General features: G+C 47.1%; 1 protein-coding gene across 3 annotated transcripts; it reads left to right on the forward strand.

The window, feature by feature from the left end:
• The first annotated feature begins 500 nt into the window (after positions 1-500).
• Positions 501-15,473, forward strand: ptp4a2b (protein tyrosine phosphatase 4A2b). Of its 3 annotated transcripts, none has more exons than XM_040188157.2 (7): positions 501-730; positions 10,663-10,958; positions 11,276-11,384; positions 11,480-11,572; positions 11,668-11,798; positions 13,387-13,461; positions 14,240-15,473. In XM_040188157.2, exons 2-7 carry the CDS (start codon positions 10,954-10,956, stop codon positions 14,349-14,351), a joined length of 525 nt encoding a protein of 174 aa, XP_040044091.1. In that variant the 5' UTR covers positions 501-730; positions 10,663-10,953; the 3' UTR covers positions 14,352-15,473. The 3 variants fall into 3 exon arrangements, with proteins under 3 accessions (XP_040044091.1, XP_040044092.1, XP_077937980.1); XM_040188158.2 differs by lacking the exon at positions 501-730 and adding an exon at positions 1,242-1,398; XM_078081854.1 differs by lacking the exon at positions 501-730 and adding an exon at positions 8,915-9,020.
• Positions 15,474-22,799: the final 7,326 nt, after the last annotated feature.

A 22,799-nucleotide genomic window follows, 5' to 3' on the forward strand; every position in this document is an offset into this window, starting at 1 on the left:
ATTGTAGGCTAAAAAACAACACAACTATGTCTGTGCTCATTCAGTTTGCAAAACAACCTATGAGCACAGCCATGATCGTGTGGTTACTTTCTGGAATTGTCGTCACTATATTGCGCTCCCATCGTGCACCCGGATTCTTCTTACGTCGCACTGACGCCAGAACTTTATGCTGCATTCGAGTGAAATTAGTAAACTCGTACGTCTTGATTTCCGTACTCGACAAGACCCGCAGCCACCACTTTGCTGTCGAAGAGATAAACTCGCAAACGCTTTTTGCTTTAAGTTTGATTGGCATAATGAATGGGTGAATTGACCCTGAGCCACATTTCACTGAGTGGGGAACCAAAGAGTGTTCATGTTGGTACTTTTCTGCTTCTCCAATATAAGGTACTTATTGTGAATTAGTTGTATTTCTTAGTTTGTTATACTATAAACCCATATCTTGTGCTCACTTGCCGCCCCCCAATAAAGCACAAAGCACATGTCCCGTAGAAAGTGACAGAATTCCCGGGTGTTTCCCCGCCGTGTTTAGTTGGGCGATTATATTTCCGATGGTCCCTGAACGCAAATACGACCTGAGGAGGCTCCTCCCCACAACAGTTCCCGACCTCTGACGAGCATTCAAGCTGCCACATTGAAGTGGAACAAAAAGACAACCTGGCAGCAATTTCTACACTCCCTCCACTTTCTCCGGGGTAGTCACGGGATTTCAATGTTCAGCCTGCTCTTTGTAAGTACCCGATAACCTCACTCACTATAACCGCCCATTTAGAGTGTGTCTCCGTACGCTTCAACGCGGATCCCCACAAGCGCGATTAAAAGTTGGGTTACGCGTTGTAAACTGGTCATGACTACACAAGGGAGCTCGAGGAAGTTTGTCTGAGCAGACCAACCAGTGTGTTGCCTCGTTGGTGTTAGCTCGCGGAGCAAACGGCTAACGTGAGATTACCGGTCACGTAACGGTTAAGACTATTCCAAATGTTGTTAACACATGAAAACATAAACCCTTGTTTTTAATCGGTGTTCTCTTCCCTCAGAAGTTCGTACACTCGCGATTCTTGCCATATTTGTGAACTGGTTTCCAAACGTTGCTGGGAAAAGGCAAAGAAACGGGTAGCCGGGGTAGCCTGCTAGCTAATGTAGCCACGTTAGCTCGCTATGAGGGCTAAAGCTACCGCCGAGAGTAATAGTGAGAATCGTCTCTAAACGTCACGACTTCAAGTACCAGCGGAAGTGCCGCTGGGATTTGGTTCTGTTTGCCAATACATCACCACGTCTGTGGTTAGACGCCATGTTATTGCACAAGCTGGACGTCGTCTGCAATTTCATAAAATGAGAGCTAACCACCAAGCTATACAATGAAGTCTTGGCGTATCGGTAGAGGAAGCCACATCTAACGTTAGTATAACGTTTGTTTTTCTTGTTTGAAGTGGTGTATCGCCGTTTGCAACACTATTGATACATTTAACCAACAACCAGCGACCGTGATCACCGGTATTTTTGGCTCCTTCTAGCTGTTTGTCGGTGGACTCGACGGACGTCGGTGACGTTAGTCGGCTCGAGGTGGAGATAGCGACTAAGCTAGCTGCCTTCCGCCCTTTGTGGCAGATCTTGACCCGTAGCGTGCTTGCCCACTTTATTTTGGACCCTGCACGCCCAACAAGCTAACACCCCCAACGACACGCCGACTGGGTGGACAAACCCGACATTTCCTCTGCGTTGTTATGGAATCTTCCGTGACCGTGTGTGTTCTTTTTTTTTTAACTGGCCGGTTTGTTCTCCGGAAATGTGTCTGCCTTTCGTGTAGAAAATGTAAGCTAGCCCCGCGTTGTATAGGGTCTATGATTGAGCCATAACTGGTTTTGTTAAAAATTAAAAGAAAACAAAACGAAAACCACCCAACCATTTAACGCAAGCCATGTTGGTAGGAGGGAAACGAGAAAATGCACTTGGGGAGGAAGTTGACTCGAGCAGCTGTGAACCTAAAGGCCGCAGCACATTCCCATGCCTCTCAGTTTTCAATTTATGACCTTCCAATGGTCTCCCTCTCTCCTCTGTAATGAAGGCCAGTGGCTCGCTGGTACAAATGAAACGCTTTAAACACTCCCACCAACGTGGGTTGATGAGTCAATGAATAACTGGTGTAACAGGTAAGCTAATTACATTCCTGCTCATGACTCAGAGCAAGGTGACCCGATTGGCCTACAGCGAGTCAAGAAGATGCGCTTTGTTTAATGCGATCGGCTGGCAAAAACCGGACTTGGCATCGCGCAGTAGAATCAACAAAGTATTCCTGTTATTACACTGTACCACAGTAGGTCATAAAAACAAAGACGTGCGGCGCGGATTTCACACATCCGACCAACTGCAGAGTCTTTATGTACTGTTCACTTTTACTTATTTATTGTGGGACACTCGCACTGGTGACCCGCTTACAGTTAATAAATAGCATCGCACCTCTCAGTCCACTCGGGGCACGGGCCGTCGCTAAAAGCAGGCTGTATACGGTAGGAAGCCTTCGCCTCCGAGACGCCGCACTTATTTTAGTGGAGCGTTTGTGAATTATGAGCTTTGGGGTTAATCCTTCATTGTGCTGCATCGTCGTTGGATAAAACTCATTTTGCATTGCAGCGGTACCGTGCAAATCATTTGGTCTACGTTGAGATTAAAGTGTCACATCACAGTGGGCCTAAATCTAGCCGCACGACACAATCTTACACCAACAGATGGGTGGTTCCTCTCTATGCGTGGCATTAAAACAAAAAAGGCAATGTGACTAGCGGGTCAGTTCTCTGCCGTGGTTACCGGAACTGAGAAAGACGAGCCCAGTGTACAGTAACGTGACACCAACTCACCACGAAGGTTGCTGGGGGAGATTAACACCTATGTTGTAGCCTGCTGGCCTTCAGCCCGTATATCCGCAGGGAGGCTGCGGGTGCTGAAGGGTAACGGTTGAAGCGTTCTGTTCCGCAGTGGCCTGGTTGAACAGATCTGGCCAATTTCAAATCTAGTTATGCCCCCCGGGGTGTTTTTTTAGAGTAGGACACAAGCTTTGGTTTTACTACGCGTTGGCTCGGCCCCAGAGCGCCTTTGTGTTGCAATTGGGTGAAAGTGGAACACGAGGAGTAAATACACACACCGGTTTTATCACTTTTGTCAGGTGTGCCCCGGTAGCTGTCGGCACCGTGTGTGTTTCTTGTGCGGTGATTAACGAATCGGGCCCTCGTCGGCACAGCGTTCGTTGACCGTTGTTGCCACGGCGCCGGCACAAAGCAAAGACCGGCTCCGTGTCACTGGCAGCATCTGACAGATCGACAACTCTACTACATGCTGCTGCCTTCTGAAACTATAGCAACAGGTGGGAATAGGCTCCTGCATTTGGCGTTTGGTTATCTTGTCTTGCTGCGGTGGGCTTCAGTTACCAGGTCATAACTGTCCTTTGCCAAAACGTGCTGTAGTAGAGTGTGTTGTTATTATTATAGCTGATCTATGCACTTGCTCACCTTTACACATCCAAGATATGTTCTAGTTTTGAAGCAGCTGTAAGTCTAGAAACTGCTGTTATTGCATGTGAACAAACTGTTTTCACACAATACCCATGTGTTTCATTGAGGCCATAATCTGAAAAAGATGGATTATCTACCCTTTTGTGCTGATTCAAGATCACACCGCGGGCCTTTTATTGGAGGTCGTTGGTACAGAAGTTGTATTTTCTGTTCATCAGCCGTAACCCTCACCCTCCAATTTAGCATACAGCGTTTTCAGCTTCACTCTGCAAATGTTTTCAAAGTGCACCATTGCTCTTCTCTGATCTGTTCACAAGGGACTCCACAATTCCCTACAGGAGCACTTGTTGCTACTGCTGAGATAATCGTTGGTATGGCAACAGGCATCAACCCGATGCTGCTGTCAGAGAGCCAACTTGGTTTCCAAATGTCGGAAGAATAGATGTCACAGTGGGACGCTCCACCTCTCAGCCAAAATGTGAGCATATATTCTCTTGTCTGTTGCAGAGCGTCGGCCTGAAACACAGAATGAAAGTAATTATAAACTGTCATGTGAGAGGAACAACTTGCATCTTGGAGATCGATCAAATCGTGTTTGTGTGAGTGACTGGTTTAGAAAACGCCTAGCGTTCACTTGGGATGGGGTATCATTAGGATTGTACCGATACTAACACTTAAAAAAAAAGCATTTTATAATGCTGGGCGACATACAAGCTATTATTGGAGTGAATGCCCCCGCAGGGGTTTTATCGACCGTTTGAACAAGCTTCACTTCCCTGTTCCTATCGGTTCTCATTGTGTTCTGCACAACTCTTATGAAGTTCCCAAAAACTGTAATCCAACCAGCAAGTAATGTTTTCACTAATAAAAAAAAAATCTGATAATACAATTGTAGCCGAAGATCTTAAGTTTCAAGTACGACCTTTTATTATTAAAGATTACAAAGCTCTGTGACCAAGCTACCAATCTACTTCCTGTTTACACCGGCACCCACATGCCCAGTGTTCTTCGATAGTCGTGTTATTATGTGTGTTAGTATGGAATCATTTCCAGAGGACCTTTTGTCTACGTAGATCGTTTTGGGTCTTTAGTGTTGCCGCGCGTGCATCGACGTGTTGGCAGAGAGGTAGAGGTGTGGCTCGCTGCTGTGTCTGTCGAGGCTGCGAGACCTCATCCTGTAGCCGATTTGAGGATTATGACTTATCAAACAAGCTCAGAGATGGCTGAATATAGTCCCTCGACCCATATTCCACATGGAAACTTGGATAGAATACAAAGTTTCATTTTCTGTGTGGGAAGGATGCATCTGTATTTAGCAAAAATATTGAAACTCATGTAATCAAGCCGTTTTGATTAAATGGAGAACACTGAATTTGCCTGTCTCAAATTGCGTGGAAGGGAGTTCCACAGTTTAGGGTGACCTGGTCACCTGTAGTGACTAGTTGAACTTTGGACTTTAATAAGGTTTTTTGTTAACCTCCTGCTTTTGAGCTATTTGCTCGTTTGTCATCACAAGGGTGTTTAATTTTGCGAGAGGTGGTATTTAAACGTGTAGCTACGCTACAGCAAGAACAGAACAGAACAAGCCTTTGTTTGGATATGATTTCCTCCTTTCCCAGAGACAGATCAGTCCTTGCCCCCCCCCCCCCCCAGCCCTCCACCTAAACGCTATCAGAGGCCTTTGATCGTCACACTGCTTATCTGAGCTCGCTCAGAGGCCGCAAAGCAGTGCGATAAGTGGGCCTTACTGTGTGCGCGTGGGGTTTTGGTCTGTTCATGGAAATTGGGGGTGGTGGGGCCAGCGGGGGGGCGTTCATATTCTCTCCCCTCTCCAGCCCAGTTTACACAAACACACACACACACACACACACACACACACACTGAAAGCGACTAACTGAAGATGTCCGTTTAGGTGGTAAAATAAACGCTCTATTTACACAGAAAGACGGACCACAAAGAAACAATAAGAAAATTAAATTGTTACAGTACACAAGCATTAGAGGCCAATATCACAGTAGAAAAAGGTGTCCACCCATTTACAACAACACAACATACTGAGCTTCTTTAGACAAAGAATACATGAAGCGATGTGTGGCCCTAATCAGGAAAGAGAAGTGCACATCGTTTCACAGCCTGTATCTTGAAGGCGTGCTTTTGCTGTCTGTGTCAAACCACACAACACGTCTTTGCACAGTACGTTGATGACCTCTTTCAAGACCTCCAAGATGTGTATGTGCGTCTCTGTCTGTGTCTGATCATGGTTTTTAGTGCATGTGACTCCCAAATTGCATGTGAAAGAAGTCCTGATGTGCAGGTGGCCTCTTGCACGGCAGCCCTGCCATCAGTGTCTAAATGGGTGGATCCCAGGAAGCGCGAGAGCACTTTGAGTGTGAACAACAGTAGGTGAGACGAGGTGAATCTAGGAACCCGTCAAGAGGTCTGTTGTCGTTGGCCAAAGGGCAGGTAACCTTTTATAACCTCATCTAAAATGTATTCATTAATTTATGAGTTTCTATTTTCACAATCAAGTCCAATGTCTGAACACATGCAAATTCCTGTGGCATGTTATACATGTAACTTAACTTGAAGGGTGACTTGTGTGTGTGTGTGTGTGTGTGTGTGTGTGTCAGAGAGAGGGAGAGCAATCTGCAAAATTTGCTCAAATATCCAAAAGTGCCACATTGTGCAGTCCTCTATTTTAGATCTGAGCAAGTTTTATAGACCGTGTTCTCGGAACCCAGGCGGCCACGTGATCACTATTCCGTAAACAAAGCGTGAGGCCAAACATCATCTGCCCCACCTCCCAAGTATCCCTTTCCGCCCGGTGTGCTGCCAACGGGAGGAGCGTCACCACTTGTGTTTCTCTGCCGGAGATTTCCATACAAGCCAACAGCTCTCAATGCCTTCTTGTCCTGGCCTGCCTGGAGATTTCAGTCTGGGTACTTAAACTGCTGAGGCTCAGAGAGCGCATTAGAGGCCTAACTAGTGCAGCTTATTGTAGTTTAATGTCTTTGTTTTATTTTCTTCCTTCCTTGTATATTTGTCAAATCATCAAGTTGGTTAGCGTTCAAGCATGACTGGTGTGTGTGTGTGTGTGTGTGTGTGTGTGTGTGTGTGTGTGTGTGTGTGTGTGTGTGTGTGTGTGTGTGTGTGTGTGTGTGTTGAATGCTGCGGTGACCTGTCATTATACCCCCACAGTGACAGCCCCTGTTAGTCGTGAGCCAAGAACCCATGGCATGCTTTATTCATCAATAAGTCAATTATCTTACCTTGTGACCCGCTAGCGCCGAAATATTTACATTTAATATTTTGATTTACTGACTTTACCGGTCGTGATAGTCATTCGCGTCAAAGGGTTGACACGAGGCTGCTGCTCGCTGCTGTCATACAGCGGCTTCAGCTTGTAGGACTGTGCCGACCGGCAGTGCAGAGGCACCCTATACAACTCAACGTACCTTCGTAACTCAAAGCAAGTGGTCCGTATCTCAGGTGTATACACACTCGTATTTAGAAATGGCCACTTGCGAACGGTTCATCCGCGATGCAGGTAAATAATGGGCCAGAGTTTCCCCGGTCTCGCTCACACCCGTTTGACACCAACTTTCACTGTCTGCCAAATGTACCAACGCCTGCGGTCAGGCCCAGAAAAAGACTCTGGTGGTTGCTGAGACACTCGTATCAGACACTGGTTTGAAAGGAACGAAGAGTTTCTCAGTCTGTAGGTGCGAACGCGCAGTAGACTCAATTCTGAGTGAGATCCCCCTCCCCCCCCCCCCCCCCCTGCGACTTACGGCCTCATTTTCTTTTCCCGCTGATCGGAGGTGTTGCTTGAGTTTGATTGCAAACTCGCCGCCCCCCTCCACACACACACACACACTCACAACAGCAAAAAAAGCCCACTGGCTGCTTCGGGCCGGTGCAGTCTGGTCATGCCCGGTCTGGCTCCAGACAAAACAGCATTGAGTCTGAGGAGCAACCTCAGACCACCAGACCGAGTTACATGCAATACTAACCTCCTTCGCAAGGGCAGCAGGAAGATGGACTCAGACAAACCCCATGTTGTTGTTTATTACCACGGCCAGTCTGTACATTTTGTGTCCAGACATATGCGGTTTGTGTCAATGTTCCCGTTCTGATTTTAGAACAACGCTCTCGTGGCAAACGTATTTCCCCGTCCAGCTTGTGACTGTGTATATGTACACGGTGTCAAATAGTTTATGTACTTCGGTGGCGATGCGCGAGTGATGGGGATTGGCCGCAGACACCTGATAGCTGGCTGGCAGTCAGAGCCATCGCAATGTGGAAGGCTTGAAATAAAGATCTCCATGCACTTTAGCAGCAATGATGTTACAGCATCCACAGGCACTGTTCCGATCTATTTGCAATATCGTAAGCTTTACTAATGGAAGATATCACATTGTGTGATCTGCTACAGCAGTCTCATCTCCTACACTCGAACCGCACTTCACTCAAATAGGTTTTTTTTTCTTTTCACTCAGATTGCTACTAGAGCTGACTACTTTGCCGGAGAATAATGAGTTGGCTCCAGCAGGATACCCACGGCCTTATTCCCATTTTTTTGCGACTATCACCTGTTTCGGTTTGTATGGCCTGTTCTGGGATACAGCGCTTCTAATCAGCTGGTACTGCTGCTCCCTGCACTCGGCCTCTTGCCCCCTCTCCTTCAATGATTTTTAGAGGCATCTTTGTACCTCTCTGCCAGGATCATCAATGCTTCAACAGATGTGACCACTAATAGTTTAAACCGCCCCAATTGCGATGCCATCCCCCCCCTTTCTTTTCTTTTTTAAAGCAGCGTGATGCATACTCAAACTGCCACGCCGTATCACGTTCAATGACCGATGCAGAAAAGCCTAACAAGCTAACTCGCCGGCCAGTTACAAGCAAGTTGGCCAGCGAGTGGCGAACGGGGTCAATGAATGAATGTGTTTACTTGAAAAAGAAATACAGTCACATACTGGGAAACCTTTCAGAATCGAATCCTAAATACCATGATATGGCTTTTTGGCCATACTGTCATTCTTGAAGCACGAGTTCTAACAAAACGCTCGTATCGTTTTCAGCAATAGGGCATCACAATAGCTTTTCTAGTATCTAGTAGTAGTATGCTCTGCAACACAGGTGAAGTCGCAGCGTATCGCCGCTTCACTCGGTTTGACTTCTTCTGTAGGTCTGCTAGTCTATAGTTTAAGGCTTTTGTATATTCTGCTTTTTGTTTCCTGTGTGGTTAAAAACAAGTTTTTGCCTCTACAAACCGATTGTGTATCTGTTTGTTTTCTTCTTCCCGCATCCCTGCGCTGTGTAGAGTGCAGAAACGTTTTGCAAATGTCGGAGTGATTTGCATGTGGTTCCTGCAGCGCTGGCTTGATGTTGCCACAGTTTACTTACTTCCCTATTGATAACCCCACTTAGTTATTTGTGCCGTCTCAATCGGATCAGTGCAGTAGAAGTATGCAGCGCTGAATCATGATGAGGGGATAAGGAAACAACGTGGTAGGTGTCATTAACACTCGCTCTTAACTACTGCTTTCCGTTTAGCGCAGATGGTCTTCAGTCCACGTACCTCCGCCCTTTGGTGTGTCTTTGGCCTCTTTAACCTTACGCTTGGCCTTATTTGAAAATGCCAACTGTATTAAGTCACTTTGCATCTGGGCAGCCATCCGCGAACCAGCTGCTTATCATCTTTTCGCATGTGCTGTCATTGTGGCGTCGGTTGGCTGCTTTGTGCTTTAGTGTTTCCACCTGGTCTCAGTCCCTCTCCTTTCCACGTTTGCGTTTCACAGGTAAATGCACCGGTTTACTGCCCCCTTCAGCCGCCTGTCTGATCTGTTTTCCTTCCTGGACGATTGGAAGCAAACTAGCCCAAAGTGTCTGACTTTCAGCGGTCTGCATGCAGAAATGAGACTTTGTTTTCGAACTGCGGCGAGTGCAGGTGGCACAGATCAGCTCAAACATCAAGCAAGGCTGTTCCGAGGGGCCTTCTGGCTGCTGGCCGTGGGGGGAATGAAATGCATGGAGGAGAGTGGGTCGACACGTCCCCTCGACGGTGCCTTTGTGGTCGGCAGTAAACTGAGAGGACAAGTGACACAGTGGTAGTGGGTTGGAGCCAGACAAAACAAGGAGAGAGTTGGTGTGGTTTAGAAGGGTGGCGTTGGATCGCAAAAAATAAGAAATACCGGTAAACTAGAAATCAAGCTGGTGGGGTTATAAGTCTCCGTACAAAATGTATAAGTCTTGCCATCAAGTCCAATAACCCGGATGAATTCTGACTGGGGGAGATGGGATATAAAGAGCAGAGTTTTGTGTCGGTCTCAAGTAGGTGAAGCGGGGAGGTGGGGCAGCGTGGGACTGTAATGCCGGCGCCGTTTGAAGCGTTGCCCACCCTGCAATCCTCACCTTGTGACTACCGCCTGTGACACGGTGCTGAAGTCCAAGCCCTTTCTCTCCCGTTTCCCGCCCACCGCTTGTGCGTGCGTGTGTGTCTGTGTACATACGCTCTCGTCATCCACTTTTCCTCTACCCTGCCCTCACCTCCTCCCCTCCCTCCCTCCCATGTTGCTCTGAGACGGTTCCAGCCAGTTTGTGGCGGTTGGTGTCAGACTGTCAAGGACTTGGCAATTTGACTAACTGCACCCCGGCTGGTTCCAGACCAGACATTACCTGTTCCTGTGTTCCACGAAGAGCGTGTTATTGCTTAGCATTTTGGCCACAGGTGCTCAAGGGAAAAGGGTGACGTAGTTCAAAGGAGTGGTCTGTGCGCAGCATAAAGTTCTCTTTACACTCGTGCCCGCGTCTCCAGGGATTTGAGAGAATTCCGAGGTCTGCGACCAAGCCTACACGGGACTATGGCCGCGATAAATCATGTAGAACTGTGGCTGGAAGGTACAATCATGAGGGTGCCTATTTCTGAACTCCCACTTACATGTACCGAAGGCCGAAATTAAAGTACATGGGTGTAATTATACCTTTGAGATGCAATTGTGTTTTTCCCCCCATTGTTCGGCACGTGTGAGTATCGCAGGGTTTTGATAAGCCCGTTCAATGGTTGAGCCCGCTAGCCACCCCGTAAATGTGCGCGTGATGTCACGTCATTCGCGCCGCGTAAACCTCACTCTCGTCTCTCTCCTCTCTGCAGGGTTTCTGTGTCGACTTGAGCCGTACCTATATGGCGTGTGTGAGTGGAGAATTCTGCCAGGCACAGCACCTCACCTCCGCGGAGAAGTGAATCGGCCGCCCCCCGAGGGACTACGCTACCCAGAAACCCCCCTGACCGCCAGCACGCTAGGAACTGCTGACTCATCCAAAGCCCCCCCCCTGGGATACTGCGTAGTCCTTGGCCCCACTGCCCCGGCTTGACCCAACCAATACGCCGAACCTTTGCTCGCCGCTTTCTTCTTGAACAGCCAATCACAAACAGCTCTCCTGAATGGGGTAAACTGATTGGATGACTCCTGGATTGTCTCTCCATCTTTTCCTTTTTTTCTTTTTTTAATTCTTCTTTTCCATTTTTTTTGGCTTTGTAATAATTCTTTTTTTTTTTACATCCCGGAGTACTGTGGACTTGTTAATCCTTTTTGTTACCCTTTTCTGTGTACGTCATCCCATAGTAGAGCACCTGTTGTCCTCCCGACCCATCCTTCACCACGTGTTGTCATTTTTATTTATTCTAGCCTTTTATGAACACTGATTTCTGAGCCAAAAGTTTCTTTTTGTTTTGTAAGAGTATTTTATTGTAATTGTTTTTAAAGCCGTCTCGCCAACATGAACCGCCCCGCTGCAGTCGAGATTGCCTACGAGTGCATGAGGTTCCTCATCACCCACAACCCCACCAACGCCACGCTCAACAAGTTCACTGAGGTACGCCTGCCATCTGCCAGTGTGCGTGTGTGTGTGTGTGCGTGCTCCTCTGCGGGACCCGTGTCTGACAACAATTCTCTCTTCCTGTCTACCAGGACCTGAAAAAGTGTGACGTGAACACGCTGGTGAGAGTTTGTGATGCCACTTACGATAAGACTCCGGTGGAGAAGGAGGGGATTCAGGTCCTGGTAAGGGTACACACACACATATATATATTAGTGGAAGCTTTTATTGCACGTTTATCCCCTTTATTTTTTTATAACTCTCCTCTGGTGTCCTCTAGGACTGGCCCTTCGACGACGGCGCCCCTCCTCCAACCCAGATTGTGGACGACTGGCTCAAGCTGCTCAACACCAAGTTCCGAGAGGAGCCCGGCTGCTGCGTCGCCGTGCACTGTGTTGCAGGACTCGGACGGTGAGCGGCGAGCTTCGTCGTTTTTTGTCTGGAGATGTGACGGTGACACGAGGCCGCGCCGGTTGTTGTGGTGTTCACATTTTTACGTTAAAGGTGTGCCCGAACGTCAGTAAGTGACACCTCCGTTTGGCAAGTGTGAAAGTTTGAATCAAAAGATTTCCCATTGATCCATTTCCTGCAGGGTCTGTGGCACAATGCTAGCGGGCGAGCCGTGTGCAGCCGCGAATTGTCTCTGGCCTCGCGATTCTCATTCGATCGCTCTTCACCTGTCAACAGTTCCGAAGCTACATGCGCGATGCAGCTCAATGTGTAGCATCCTCGATCCCGACGAGCTGCGCCGTATCCGTGCCAGTGCGTCTCGCTCCCTGTCCCCTTGTCGTCCACTCTGTCATGCAAACATTTAACACCTTGCAACACAGCGCACACAGGTATGCTGTAGGCGTGGTGATCGCTCTACCAAGTTTCTGCTCAACCGGTGTTATTTGTTTACTGGCCGTAGCACCCCCAGATTCGTATATTTCAGACAGTTCATGCATATTGCCGAGCCAATGCGGATTTTATTTTTTTCCTTTTTCGTTCCGGGAGTTCACAAAAATGTTGGCAAAAATCATGGCTCAAGTTATATTGTGTGATCTAGACATAAACAATCAATCAGCTGGTTGAATCATTAAAACGGCCACACTGACTTGCTTCTGCAGACTGGAAAGAAATGGCCTTTACATTTGCATGTGAACTGTCCGCAGTGCAACGCGCTCAAGTCGTATTCGCGGAGGCGAGAACACAAGTGTGAAAACAAAGAAGGCAGAAGCCAGTGACGTGTCAGAACTGGTTTCCAAATGTAGCACAAACAAGCCAATCGGTTGTCAATGGCTTCCAGCATTTTGCATTGCTGCAGCATTCCAGAGGTCTTATGATTACCGGTATTGGTTTTACTGGTGTTTTCTGAATTTCTGGTCTTCCCTGACGTGCGTCACTGCTGTCCGATGTGCTTTACACCAGCCTTCTCTTAATGGTCTTAAGCGGGTGAGGCTGCAGCAGTGTTGTTTTGTCCTTTCTAACGATATTCTCATCCCTCGTCCTCCACCATCGCCTATTTTTTTTCCCCCTGTTCTTCCAGTCCATTCTTTCTCACAAAATTCACAAATCTCCCATGTGGATTTTGTGTGCGAGGAAAGCGGCTGACAGAAATGCTCTGTCAACACTGAGATCCGGCCCTCCCAGTGGTCTAGAAAGTAGTTTTTTTTGTGTTTTTATATTTATTTATTTATTTTTCTCCCCTCATCTGGTGAGAAAGGAGAAGGTTATCTTACTGTAACTTATCACCGTTTTGTGTGTGTGTGTGAGCACCGGGCCGCAGCAGGGCCACAGTGAACTTGTGCGCCCCTGTTGATTTCCCAGGCCTGTTTCCCAGGTTTAAACACCCCCCCCCCCCCCCCCCCCCTCCCTCCTCACCCTCACCCCCTCCCCCCATCATATTACTTTGGAGCCATGTGAACCTTGGCATTTAATCTGCTGTTCTCCTTCTCTCCTCCCTTTTTGATTCTCACTGTCTCCTTGAACTGGTCCACTGGATTTCTTCACCTCCCAGAGCTCCCGTCTTGGTGGCCTTAGCCCTCATTGAGAATGGGATGAGGTATGAGGATGCTGTGCAGTTCATAAGGCAGTAAGTACCCTCCCTACCTTCGTACCGACAGGCGTTAATAAAGATTGAGTTTGATTGAGTCAGTGTTTGTGTAAAGAACAGAATATTGTATGTGAACTCGCTTCTTCCCATTATTAGCAAAACTGTAATAAAACTTGTCTTGGATAAGTTTGAAGAGGCAAAACCCAATTAAAAAATGGGGTGTCAAAGGAATAGTTCAACACTTCCATGAAATACAACCCATAATAATGGCAAGCTTCACTTGTGTATGTGTAGGGATTAAACAAACATAAAGTTTAATTTATTAAGCATTAGCTGTGCTGGCAGGTGGGGGTTCATTTGTGCCTTTTTGCCCTCCCCCACCCCCCCCGTTTTCAGTCTCTGCTTTAAGCTAAGCTCAAAGGCATTTCTTTTGACAATTAGCACTTGGAATGATGAAGGCCCCTGCAAACGGCATGGCAGGACCAAACGTACTACCGAGCTTCCAAATGAAGCTTGTGTTCAGCAGACCACCTCTCTGGCATCTCGTCTCTGGGTGTATTTCGGGGTAGAGCGGCTCGTTGTTCAACCACCACAACAACGCCCCGCGTGTCCCTGGGACGCTTCACAGGAGCCGACTGCTCCGCACGAGTTGAATGCACAAGCCATTTAAAAAAGGAGAAGCATCTTGAAGAGCAGCCTTGGGGAAGGGATGTCTGGAATGTGCACGTCACTGCAGCAGCAGGGATGTTTGCTCCGATGTTGCGGGTAATAATCCATTAATTCTTTGCCCTCCGTTTTCTCTTCTGCCCCAATACAGGAAGAGACGCGGAGCCTTCAACTCCAAACAGCTTCTTTACCTCGAGAAATACCGACCCAAAATGCGTCTGAAGTTCAAGGATACCAACAGCCACAACTGCTGCGTGCAGTAGGCGGCCTGTGCGTGCCGCTTTGTCGTGCACACGTCGTAGGGGGATCTTCCAGCGACGGGAGATTAAAAAAAAAGAAAAAAAAAAATGAAGAGTGCATCAGTAATTATTGTGATGATTTGTCAACACTGAGTCATGGTTAATTGATCAGAGAGCTAGTGAGCGATCGAATGAATGAATCCAGATCTGGGGATCCACCAGCCGAACCAATGAATGGAAGGTCAAAGCACACACGTAGGCCTGCCTCCCGGTTATGCTGTTCAACCGCTGGCCAGAATTTTCTTCTTTTTTTTGTGTCCAACTTGAGTCCATCCGGTTTCTTTTTTTCTTCTTTTTTCCAGTTGTAATCATGGGATGCCATTTTCCATTTTGTGAATTTTATTTTTTACACAACCCAAGCTGATGAAAAGATGCGTCGGTAAATGATCTTCATTGATATTATGATTAGGCCAGAATAATGTACCATTTTTTTTAAAACAACATTTTTATCATTGAACAGATATTGTGACTGTCCATTTTGGTCTTTGGGTGTTTTTATTTTTTGCACACAAAAAAAACTCAAGGTTCACCTGAAAATGCAGTAATGATTTTCTTTTACCCTTCACTTGCTTAAAGTCACTTTCAGTTTAGGGGTTCACTCAGTTTAAACATGTCTGAAATATTTATTCACAAGATATGATATGTGTGGCAGTTATGTGTTTGGCAGGGGCAAGGACACTTTGTTATCAAATACTTTTGTTGTTGTTTTTTCTTTTGAGAGCCATTTTTTATCTTGGAGTGCAATAATCAGTCCACCTCAGATTAGCCCACCAAACCTGGCTGAGCATCTCTCTCTCTCACACACATACATACACATATATATATACACACACACACACACAGCTCATTCAGGCCGTTAAACAGGAAAAACACAACTCCTACAACAGGTACTTCTCCGGCTTTCATTCATTCTACTCAACAGGGCTACAATAGGACTTCCCTAAGTATACATATTTAAACTCACACAGAGCCTAAGATTCAACCTGAAAGAAAAGGTGGAGAAGAATGAAAATGGTCAGTTTTTTATCAGTGTACCCATTTTGAAAACATCCCCAATTCGTATTGGTAAATAAATTGAAATAAAAAGCATGTGTCTTTTTTTTTTGTCTCCTGCCGATGGTTTAAATTAAGGTGTTTGAGGTTAATGTTTTAACTGGGGAAGTGCGAGGTGAGGCTGGTTTGACCTTTTATGCAGTTGGAGTTAACCTTGGTACTGCGATCTGTGTTCTGCTCGCTCTTGTATTCAAGTCATCCCTTTAAACTTTAAATCAATACCCCACCCCCGCACGCAGCTCAAAAGCCCTCATGAGACCTGTCAGTCAAAGCCGGGCCCACGTGTCCTCTTCCCCCAGCAGACGGTGACTCATCACCTCGTGGAAGACACAGGATGCCGAGCTACCGAGAAATGACTCCCTCACCGCAGCCAATAGCCGACCCGGTGGAAAGGGCCCCCTCTGCTGCTCGCCTGCTCATATGGACCAGGGCTACGAGTACACAGCGGCCTCCGCATATAAGGGCCAACAATCCACCGCAAACCGCTCCAAGACGAGTAACTCCACGTGGCCGAGTTTGACTCCTGGCACTTTAATGAGTGACTTGCGATTGTTTTGCGTTGCTTGTTGTCGCTGCCCTGCAATAATGCACCTGAACTCCAAACCAACGAGGTTTGTGTGGACAGATTAGAGCTGCACAATCTGCTTTGCATGCGACGGATGTCAAGTAGGCCCACTGACAACCGAAGGGGCCCCCGAATTAACTATCGACTCCGTGTTGATCGTTCCAGTGGAAGAGCTGCATGCAGACGGCTCCACTCGGTGTTCAGTCAGACGATGATGAACACGAGCGCTCCATCTATTTCCCAGTTGGCTCCTCTCAGTGTGTGTGACTGTATTCTTTTGACGTGAGGGGGAGGTTACAGAATTCTGGCTCCGGACCGGAACCGGTACGCCTGGCGTGTCGCCGGCTGTGACGCGTTTAAAGGTGTAAAACAGAACCTGCTTTGAACCCGTTGCACAACAGCTGTGTGGTTGTGATCATTGTCTTACCTGGAAATCAATTATCTACTGGCGTCAGTATCAGCACCACACCGGATCCTTTTTAGCTTTTAGTGACACCTGATGGTCTCTAAGTGTAATTGGAACACAATACGGCAAGTTACAGTAAATTAAATCCGACATCCTCTGAAAGCAAAATCATTGAAAAACAATTGTTAGAAGAACAATGAATCATTTTTTTTTCTTATAACAGATATGCAAATCACTTCCGGTAATCCTCTTGAAACTTTATTTTGGTGATTGTTGTGTAGAAAATGACAATAATCAAATGAACAAAGCGCTTCTCAACGTGGCCACAGCGTGAATCAGGTATGACGGCGTGACCACGTGGATCGGACACGCTGATGATCGCTGACAATCCACAAACAGTAAGTGCAGATTGATTGTTTGTGTTGTTGTTGTGATGGCTGCCGCGCCCCACCAGTTAGTTAGTGAACTCTCTTGTGGTCTGAAGCGTCTTTCGGTGGCTGCTTTAGTGTGTCGGTGAAGTGGGTTCATGAGCGTGAAATGTTTGTCAGGCCACACGCGTTTTCTATCGGTGTATTCATCACCTGTAGTCTTTTTTTGTTTTAAATGACTCCCTTAAAATGAACACTCATTTCTTTTTCCCTTTTTGTTGAGAAAAGCGGGATCTATCGATTAAACCGATTCGATAATCTACAATCGACCGATAGTCGATTCAATTCAATTAAATAAATCCAATCGTCGATTAGGACCTTTTTTATTTTTGGTAAATGTCTGATACAACAAACCCTCAAGTGGACATGCAGTAGATGTCATGCATGAAAAGTCCACAAAACACCAGAAATCTTCAGTGAGGAGACATGGGAAACTGTCACGTATATACTTTAAAGCAGTGGTCCCCAACCACCGGGCAGCGGACCGGTGCCGGTCTGTGGGCCGTGTGTTACCGGGCCGCACCACAGAAAGCTTGTATATATATTTTTTTCTGAAAAATGTTTTATTTAGAAAATTGACCGGATTTTCTCCTAATTATGTGCGCTCGTCCCTCTGACAGATTCCCCACGCGTCACCAGGCGTTTTTCTTCACGTTTACAATTGTCCTCTTATCGTGCACGGCAGTTTCACCCACCAGCGAACACAGAGCGCGGGACTGCTAATTCTCGAAATATTGTCTGACATGAAAACGGTCCGTGAGGTAAAAAAGGGTGGGGACCACTGCTTTAAAGCATTCTAAATATTACAGGGATCATTTTGACAGCAGCATCAGTGCCATTTGTTTCCATACAGCAGATGCTTCTGCGTTTGAAGGCTGTATTTCATAATGCTGTTAAAATAGTTTTGGGTTACACTGATAAAAACGACGTGGGAGAAATGTGAGAAATACCTCAACACAGGTATTATTTCATAATACTTCATGACATCTTCAGTAATTTCCCCCAAAGCTTCTCTTAAGCTGTGTAATGCTGTGTGGATCCTTTTGTAAGCGGATGTCAGGAGCCAAAGGCCATGAGGTTCTGATTCTCAATAAGACTTTGATCCAACGCACCACGAGGCCCCCTGCAAACCTGATCTAGGCCACAACATTAAGCTGCCGTCTCTGCGACGCGCCATTGTGATTCGTGGCCCCCTTTTAAAAAAAAATGCATGTTCGCTCTCGGCTCTGTATCTTTAATGAGGTGTGTCTGAAATATTTGATCGCCTCGTGCTCATTTGAAAAAACGAGTACGTTTATTTTCATTAATATTTGATTCGGAAATGAATATATGTAAAACACATACATTAATTAGTCTGTTTTGATCAATTGTCTTGTCTGTTTGGCAGAGCGAGGATTTCCGCCCCACAGGCGACGCTGGTGCATATCATTCCCCCGGTTGCTTCGGAGCACAGCCATTTAATTTTCAAAGTGGGGTTTAGCATCTTTTAAGGCCTGCTCACACTCCCAAACAAATGATCAGTTTTCCCGCTAAGCGTCGACAGTGAAATGTGTCCCATTTACAACGTGCTGCTCGAGCGATACATGAACAGGGATGTAAACATCCCAGATGTGGCACTGCAGATGTGACGACTGAGAACTGATTTTTGCCTTCCGGGGGTAAATGCCGAGGTATCTTTAAAAAAAAAAAAAAAAAATTGTATTGCCGGTTGAGAAACGCACCACCGCTTCACTCAAGTGGGTTGTTTCATGTTGCATATCAAAGACATTCAAAAGTCCTCAACATCAGCTGGTATGAGATCATGAAGACTGTGAATTCACTTTAAGTGCTTTAAGTGATTACTCCAATGTGTTTGTAGAGACTCGTCTGAATCCTGCAGGGTAGATAATAGAGTGCAACATGTGCACTCCCCAGCAGATGGTGATGGAGCCCTTTTTAAGAACCGGGCAGTGAAACATGCAATGGCCACTGGAGTGCAGTACTAATGCGCGGGTCCCTCGGATGCTGCTGGTGTGTGATGCGTTGTCGAGAGGTGTGATGCTGTGGACGGCCCCAGCCGGGTGAGTCATGCTGCCGCTGCACCCGGGGTGCTGAGATTCAGCAGGCGTCGCCCCCCCGTGCTGATTAATCACCACATATTTCATATCTGTGCAACGAGGTTTGGAGGTTTGTTTAGCTTCGGTCCAACTCGGCCCTTCCTCAGTAAAGACTGTTGGGGTGTTTCTGTTTGAACAGCACAGAATCTGATTCCTGTATTGATATTATATTTCTTTCAAGTTGTAAAAACGTGTAGCCCATTTCCTTCAAGCGCCGTCCTTGAGTGGTCGTCATATGAGATGTTGTTTGTTTGTGACACGGCTAAATAACACGGGCGTTTTATTATACTTTTTTTTTTAAAAGCTCCTTTTTTTTTTAATGCAGCACACTTTTTGTGGCAAAGACCGGCTTTATGTTGGTTAATGTTATTGTGCGGCGGCGCTTTCGGCCCCTCCGCCGGCGTGTAATGAGTGCGAGTGCGCGGTGAACGACGGGGGCCAAACGCGCTGCCAGTCAATCAGCAGGCCTGTCTGGCCCCACATGTCCTTCACTCTCCGGGGGTAAGGGGGGGGGGTGAGATGCGTGTCATCCTCCCACAAGGCATCTCACCAAGACGCCGCCTCCGTTCCCCCTCTAGTGTGCCAACTCCCCCCCCCCACCCCCCCTCTGCCTCTCGGCGGTGGTTTGTCTAGTTTCCCCTCTGGCTTATCGCTGCGGATGGCTTCTCTCTCCTCTTTATTCACCCGCCTGCTTATCGGCCCAGCTCTCATCTTCAACTCCAGCTTAGCCTTTTCCCTTTTGGATTCGTGACCCTCGCGGCTTCACCTCCGCGCCCATCCGCTCTTCGTGCTTTCCCTTTCTCCGGCCGGCTGGTAAGGGGCAGAAACTCCAGCAGCACACAAGCGGTATGTGGTTCAACTGGCTGATCTCCATTCATTCCCTAACTGCGGAGGAAATAATAATCCAGCACGCAGGCATTTTTCCTTCTCGTAATGCTCTTGTCAGCAGCTGTATCAATAGCCCCAAAGCAGCCACGAAAGGCCAATCTATCCCGCCTCAGCATGCTCTAAGTGGCCGTTTTCTAACAAGCACCTCCACTAATTGGTTGTGTTTCAGCTCTCCATTCATTAACAGGGAGGGTCACTCAATCGCGGGAGGCAGGTGAGCGCATTCCTTTTGTTCCTAATCTTTATCTTCCCCCTCGATCTTTCCCGCGGAGCTTTTAGTCGCAGGAGTGTCGTGAGCATTTCTTCCACTTCAGCGCGTATCTGAGTAGTTTGGGGAATGTAACAAGGCCAAAAACACGCAGACACACACTACACGTGGTACTTAATCAGGCACTGTTCTATCTTCACTCCTTCCCTTAACTGTGAAGAAGTAGGACAGGGGCAGAGCAGGTTGCTCTATGCATGGGAGTATGCACACTAAATATGCATCAATTCAAATAGGAGTCGGAAATTCAATCATGGATACTGTATATCAGGATTGTTCGTGGGGGCCTTAACTTTTTTAGCTTTAGGAGGTAATTTATGAGCACACTGCATCATGTGTCGATGTGATCTACAAATGAAGCCGAAGATATGACGGCAACAAACTCTTTGAAGTACCTTCCGCCTTCAAGTCAATGCTGAGTAAATGTTCTACGGGAGGTTCCATGCTCGAGTCAGCTTGGTTAAATCTGTATGCAACGGAGGCCTTGAACCATGTTCAACCTAATATTTACCATTTCTGCTCGTGCCGCTTGCTTTTAGGGCAAGAGACCCCTTGTATCTTTGTCGGGGGGGGGGGGGGGGTGGGCACCTGTCGCACCACTCGATGACGGTGTGATCTCTTCTGGCAGACCGTTGATCCCTGCAGAGTCAAACTGGATGCCAAGGAGTCCGGTTTGGGAATGTGAACGCTCCCCTGCAGGCTCTGGCCGACGACAAGCGCGCCAAGCCCGTCTCGGGAGTCAAACCGCTAATGGCGAAGTTCGGCGAGTCCCTTTGCAGCGTCTCAACAAACTGCTAATTAACAACATTCACAGGAGTGCATCGACCGCATGGTCCTTGCTTTAGCTTCGGCATCCAACCAGCAGTTGGAGTAATGCGAATCTCCCAGTAACGGTCGAGTCGTTGACTCCGCTACGGTTTATTTTTTACGAGGTGCCCCGTTTTTCCCCGCCGCCGACACACTTGGTACAAAGCTTTACTCATTGGCCACCGCCAGAGCGGATGAGCGTGGCCCGCAGAGGTGATCTCACTATTATCCCTCCGCTATTCTTCCATTGTGGGCAGATGAAAGTGGTATTTATTCTGGGCCTCGGGATGCGTGCGCGGCGTGCTGCTGGTGCAAAAGTACGCTCCAATGTGGCGTGAAAGCCTCGCCATTAACGAACGTATGAATGAATGAAAGGTTGTTGGGCCAAATCATGCAAATGGACGTTCAAAAGGTCTAATCGGGCTCCGAGCCATCCAATGAAATGCTTTAGTGTCAGCAACACCTAAACGGCTGTTCTGTTTTTAAAGGAATAGTTTGGACATTTTGGGTGATGCTTCCTTTCTTGCTGAGAACGAGATGAGAAAATGAATACCGAAAAAATGTTTATTATTTAGGTTTATAGTCAATGAAAGCGTTATTAAATCAGTCCGGCAGGATTTCCATTGACAGATCGGTGTCAGTCTTTGCAAGAGTAAACATTGACTTATTTCCCAAATGTCCACATATCATTCCACTTTACTTACATTAATTTAATACAAAACAAACGTGCATCACCACAATTTCCTCTCCCAGCAGGTTCTATATATCAAGTCACTGGCTTTGCTCGGGTACTTTTCATCCTCTGTATTTTACTTTCTAAGTAAGAAAGAATGAATCACTTAAAGAACAAAGTGCACCAACCTACTCGACTGCAACTTTGCAGGCTTGACTATCGCTGCCTGAGTTGGAGGTACGCGCTGAGTTCATCAGTGTGTGAGATTGAGGCATCTGTAGGTGCTCCTCTCGGTAGCTGTGATCATCTGTGACATCTGCCTGTTCCGAAGATAAAAGTGCAGACGCTGATGTTTTCATTAAACGACAGACAACGCGCGCATCTGTCTGAGAAATGCCTTTCCAATCCTCGTAAACCGCCCAGAATATCTCTCGGTTATGTGGCTCTCCCAAAAAAGCGCTTTAGACAGGAACCGTGTCAAGAAACTTGAACCTGAGTTTTCACGTAATTCTCTGAGGCATTTTTTGAAAGAAGGCTGTTAAATTCCAACAATTAAACATTGTTTTCAAGCCAGCTTTAGCAAAATCATGTCTTTGTTGACTCCCACCGTCCAAAATATGGCAGTAAATATGTAAGATTCAGAAAAGTCATAAAAGTCAAGTTTAATGAGGCGACTCCCTCGATGCTGAGGTGCAGATTCAAGCCCTGAGATATAAGGAGGGAGCAGGGGAGCTTCCTGAGTCCCAGGTGTCTGTATAAACCTCCACGTCGTCGCCATTCATTGCCCTCTGTACCCCCCCCCCCCCCCTGTATGTGCACCCAGTCTGTTTGCATGGGTTCTTTCTCATCATGTCTCGAGGAGAAACCGGCAAAGAGACGGTGCCATTTTGCTGATTGCGGATCGCGAAAAACGCCGCATGCGGCGGGGGACTTGCGTACTTAATGCCGGATGCCTGGAACTCCGATTGCAATCAGGGGGAACCGGGCGAATGCAACGGTGGGAGGAAATAAACAATAATACATCCACATCCAACAAGGAGGAGTTGACAGAGGGCACCGGAGACGGGGAGAGGAAGGGGCGAATCGACAGCTGATTCTACACAGCGAACCGCTGACCTTTTGCTTCTTTTTTTGTTTTTCTCTTCCTCTCAACGTGCTCATCATCCAAATACATGTATAATTCAAGCCCTTTTAATAACACTGTATGAACCCATTTAGTATTCTAGACTAT

This window comes from Gasterosteus aculeatus, chromosome 10 (genome assembly GCF_964276395.1).
Source record: "Gasterosteus aculeatus chromosome 10, fGasAcu3.hap1.1, whole genome shotgun sequence".
NCBI classification, from domain to species: Eukaryota; Metazoa; Chordata; class Actinopteri; order Perciformes; family Gasterosteidae; genus Gasterosteus; species Gasterosteus aculeatus.

Bases quoted from the DNA above. Each gene is read 5' to 3' on its own strand.
- ptp4a2b (XM_040188157.2), top strand. The intron at 11,573-11,667 runs GTAAGGGTACAC...GGTGTCCTCTAG, and splicing joins AGGAGGGGATTCAGGTCCTG to GACTGGCCCTTCGACGACGG. The intron at 13,462-14,239 runs GTAAGTACCCTC...GCCCCAATACAG, and splicing joins GCTGTGCAGTTCATAAGGCA to GAAGAGACGCGGAGCCTTCA.